General features: G+C 44.1%; 1 protein-coding gene across 1 annotated transcript; it reads right to left on the bottom strand.

Annotated features, from left to right (window-relative positions):
* Positions 1 to 385: 385 nt before the first annotated feature.
* KCNE4 (potassium voltage-gated channel subfamily E regulatory subunit 4) lies at positions 386 to 3,639 on the bottom strand. Its single transcript, XM_068145492.1, has 2 exons — positions 3,422 to 3,639; positions 386 to 2,994 (listed from the first exon to the last, which is right to left on the bottom strand). The coding sequence occupies exon 2, from the start codon at positions 2,968 to 2,970 to the stop codon at positions 2,479 to 2,481; it is 492 nt and encodes a 163-aa protein (XP_068001593.1). The 5' UTR covers positions 2,971 to 2,994; positions 3,422 to 3,639; the 3' UTR covers positions 386 to 2,478.
* Positions 3,640 to 3,926: the final 287 nt, after the last annotated feature.

The following is a 3,926-nucleotide window of genomic DNA, read 5'->3' as shown; positions in this document are numbered from 1 at the left end:
ACCCAATTTGCTACAACACAGACTTAACCCCATAACTCCAAATACAGATGTTTCAACAGGCTGAATAAGTGACAATAAAAGCTTCGATAGCAGCTTGTTGGCTTTGCCAGGCTCCTCAACAGCAGCCCCAGCCCTCGGTGTCTCTGTGGTCCTGCCTACACTGTGTAGGAGCTGAGCCCCAGGGGGTCAGCCAATGGCCCAAAGGGCCAGCACAGTCCCAAGGCAAATCTGGAGCCCCCGGCTCAGCCTGCAGCGTTGCAGCACTGTCAAACAAAAGGAATCGTTTCAAGAAGAGGCAAAGAAAAAGATCTTGTAGAAATTTTACCCAAGCCCTGTTACTGGAAATCTATTTGATGCAGTGAAGAAACATGGGAACTTTTCCAGGAAATGTGTTTCTTTATTTAAATAAAAATTAGTGCCAGTAGAAACAATAAACTTTAAATACATGAGACAATTATATACAACTCAATGTCAGGAATTATATACATCTCTCTCTTTTTTTTTTGGCCTTTTTCTTCACAACCCCCCCCCACCCCTTTTTTTTACAGATACAAATACATTTATACCAAAAGTAAAAGGATGAAGGAGAAAGCAATGGAAAATGTGACAACTTGCCTATGTCAGTCTCATTTGGAAAGTTTCAGGATTCAAGTGATTCCAGGCAAAGCGCCAAACTTAGTTTGGCTTCTTTCAAACTTAAAACAGCCCCTTTTTGGAGTAAATCTACCAAAAAGCTTTTTATGGTCTGATCCAAAGTTCACTGAAGTCAATGGAAAAACTCCCACTGCCTTCAGTCTGAACTGGATCAGACCCTTTCTGAGCAACAAAGGAGCTTTTGTTCTGCGTTTAGTGAGACAGACAGCGATACCTCTGCAGGCTGCAGCATGTTAACCCTCCAAGCGAAAAGCAGAGCTCTCCCTCCTCAGAGGCAGAAGGGACTGGTATCTGCAGCTCAGCAGCCGTGGTTTTCAAGCTGTCTCTCAAGCTCTCACGCCAGTGGATAAATCAGAGAGCTTTTTAAGTGCAGGAAATATGTGGAGACCTCTTGCAAACGTTTTTGCTGCGCAGCGCTTTAGATTCCGGCTCTTCAGCCCTCATGCTTCAGAACTAACCCAAACATCAATAACTTATTAAGTTACTATAAAATATAAAGCATGATTGAAATAGTCACTCTTATAGTTTATTTGTCCTTACTTCTTTTAACAGTGCAATAACTTAGTAGCTAACTTCCTAAGCGTTTAAAACAATCACAGTACCATTAAATTAGGGGAAGGGGGAAGTTTGTGGTGGTTTTTAAAGCTAGTTACTAATGACTGTATAGAAATGCATGTGTCACATGCAAGCTGACAGAAGGGGGAGGGGAAGGTAATGCAATGTTTATCAACCTTAAATAGAGCAGGAAGTCTAGCTTCTTTAAGGATGCACATGGGTGCAGTTGTACTGACCCCAAATGGACAGTTTAACCCCAACAGAGACGCACAAAATCTTGTGCACATCTCCTGAAGCCAGGAGAACTCGGCTGATGACTTCCACTGGGCAAGGATTTCACCCTTGTAGGTTAAAACCCACCCTGAATTCCAGCTGTTTTTCAAGGGGGTGTAACAGAGCAGCATTTGTTCAAGCCTTCCTATATCTTACACCTTGTGGCAAAGATCTTTTTGTGTCGTCTTTACTGTACAGATCTTGGCCCTTAGTGATCAAATGTATATATCTTTAAAAAAAATACAAAAAAGCCCCAAATGAAACCACACTTTTCCTACTGGTAACTCAGCCAAAGGGTGGATTGCAGCAGAAATTGGTGAACCTGACCCAGTCAGTATGGCTACAAGTGAAGCAAAGACAGATAGAGTGGCAGGCTCTGAAACTGGGCTCTGAAGACCTCCTTTTTTTCTCTTAATCTCATTCTCTCTGTGCCTAAAGTCAGTCTCCAGCCATACTGCAACCTCTCTGCACCTACAGCATCAACAGATTCTCAGCTTTGGAGGCCTCATTGAGCAAATTTGCTGCTGAATGTGGTTTGTTAGGAATAAAAAAACACCAAACAACAACACCACAGAGAAAGTACTTCTGGTCTGTCACAGTTGTGTGTCAATGAGCATGACCCATAATCTTTAACAACCAGGCACTCATGTCAGGGTAACTTCCCTACCTATTTCCCACATATTTGCAGAATTCCAAAATATGCAGAGACATGTCAATAACAGTTACCTCATCAGACAATACATTCTCCTTCTTCTTTGCTCCTAAGGTAAGAAATAATAATGGAAACATGAAAGTTAAGCATCCCAATGATGTGCAAGTTACATGTTGAAGTTGAGTATCACTGCTTCCTTGTCCTGCCAGCTCTGGGGAATGCCTCAGGCCTAGGGGCACAGGTCCCTGTTCAGAGTTCGTTGGAGAGCAGGAAAGCAGAACCACAAGTTCTTAGTGGGAGCTCCATTCCTGTGTTGGCAGCTGTTCAAGGTAGCTCTGCAAGTGCTAGGAGTTCTTGTGGAGGTTTTCTGCAGATCCCTCGCTACTCTCGTTGAGGAGCATTTCTGACACTTCCCCCAGTTCAGCATCCATCACTTCCTCTTGGATGGTGAAGTGGACGTCCGGGGAGGAGGATTCAGAACTCACGCTGCTGCCTTCCATGGAGCAGATGGCGCAGGACAGGGACGGCACCATGCTCTCCTGCAGCATGTTCAGCATCATGGGGATCTGGACAGACTTCAGCCCCGATATGGTTGGTAGAGGCTTCACAGCTTCCCCCCATTCTCTCTCCTCATCTTTGTAGAGCAGAAGCAAGCTGGACTTCTTCTCTTTTCTCTTGGATTTCATGTAGCCGAGCATTATGCCAATGAGGAACACCCCATAGAAGGACATGACGATCAGGATGTAGAAATACTCATTGCCGTTGCTCTTCTCCGTCAGGCGGGAGCTGTCATGCAGCATGGCTTGGGTCACGTTTGCATGGTCCATCTTCAGCATGGAGCGTTTTACCGCAGCTACAGCCTGGAGGAGAATGCGTGTGCAGATGTAAGACGAGACTTCAGATCACAGATGCAAAACAATACCCCCACTTAAAACAAAATAAGATAGCCTCAGGCTATTCCTTGCTGAATGTGATTTCTAAGCCTGCAAAAGCCACACCTGACTGAAGCTTGCAGCCCATCATACCTCTGCGTTAAGACTGTGAATGAACTGCTACGCGGACACAGAAAGCGTTAGAGGAAGGAAAATATGCAACGTTAAATCATGCCAAGTTTAGGCTGAATCACAAATCCCCCTGATTAAGGAAAGAAAATTACATAGAAACTCCCTGGTAGGCACAGTTTTGTGCTGCTTAACCATGTTTCCATAGAAGGTTGAAAAAGTTAGAAGTTCTATTTTATACAGTGATGTGTGTGGGGGGGAAAAAAGTAATCAAAAATCAACTTACGTTGGCATGCAAGAAATTCCTCCTCTTGCAAAACTCAAGAGACCTTTCCTCCACCAAATGCTGGGTGCTCTGAAAACTTTCCTCTGCTGCCGTTGGAATAAATAGCTCTCAAGAAATGTTTCATCACGTGTTTTAGAGGCACAGTTTATAATAGTTTTGTGTTGGAGTCAACAGATGAACTTGAAGGATTGCAGTTCAACCCACTGAACTCTTAACAGCTGTGAAAAGAAAAAGAGTTGGGAATTCAGGCTTTACTCTTTCCTAACCAGTTCAGCACTGGCTCTTTCAACTCGTTCCTTTCACTGCCATCCCAGCTGCTAAATCTGACCTGTACCCCGGAGAGCTGCTGTACAGAGAGGAAAACCTGCAGACCATTATGCTGTGTTTGTCATAAAACACAGCTAATGTGACTCTCACAGTGGATACTACCACATTATCTATATGCCTGCTATATGCATACCTGAAGAGATGAAGGAGGAATCAGGTTATTTTCTGTGCCTGGGAC

The sequence above is a fragment of the Melanerpes formicivorus genome, unplaced genomic scaffold (genome assembly GCF_026170545.1).
Source record: "Melanerpes formicivorus ecotype bairdi unplaced genomic scaffold, bMelFor1.0.p_v2 SCAF_12, whole genome shotgun sequence".
Lineage (NCBI taxonomy): Eukaryota > Metazoa > Chordata > Aves > Piciformes > Picidae > Melanerpes > Melanerpes formicivorus.
This window is presented reverse-complemented; position numbering and strand designations above follow the sequence as displayed.

What these genes read in the sequence shown, in the direction of transcription:
- KCNE4 (XM_068145492.1), bottom strand. Translation starts at nt 2,970, where the DNA reads ATGCTGAAGATGGACCATGCAAACGTGACCCAAGCCATGCTGCATGAC.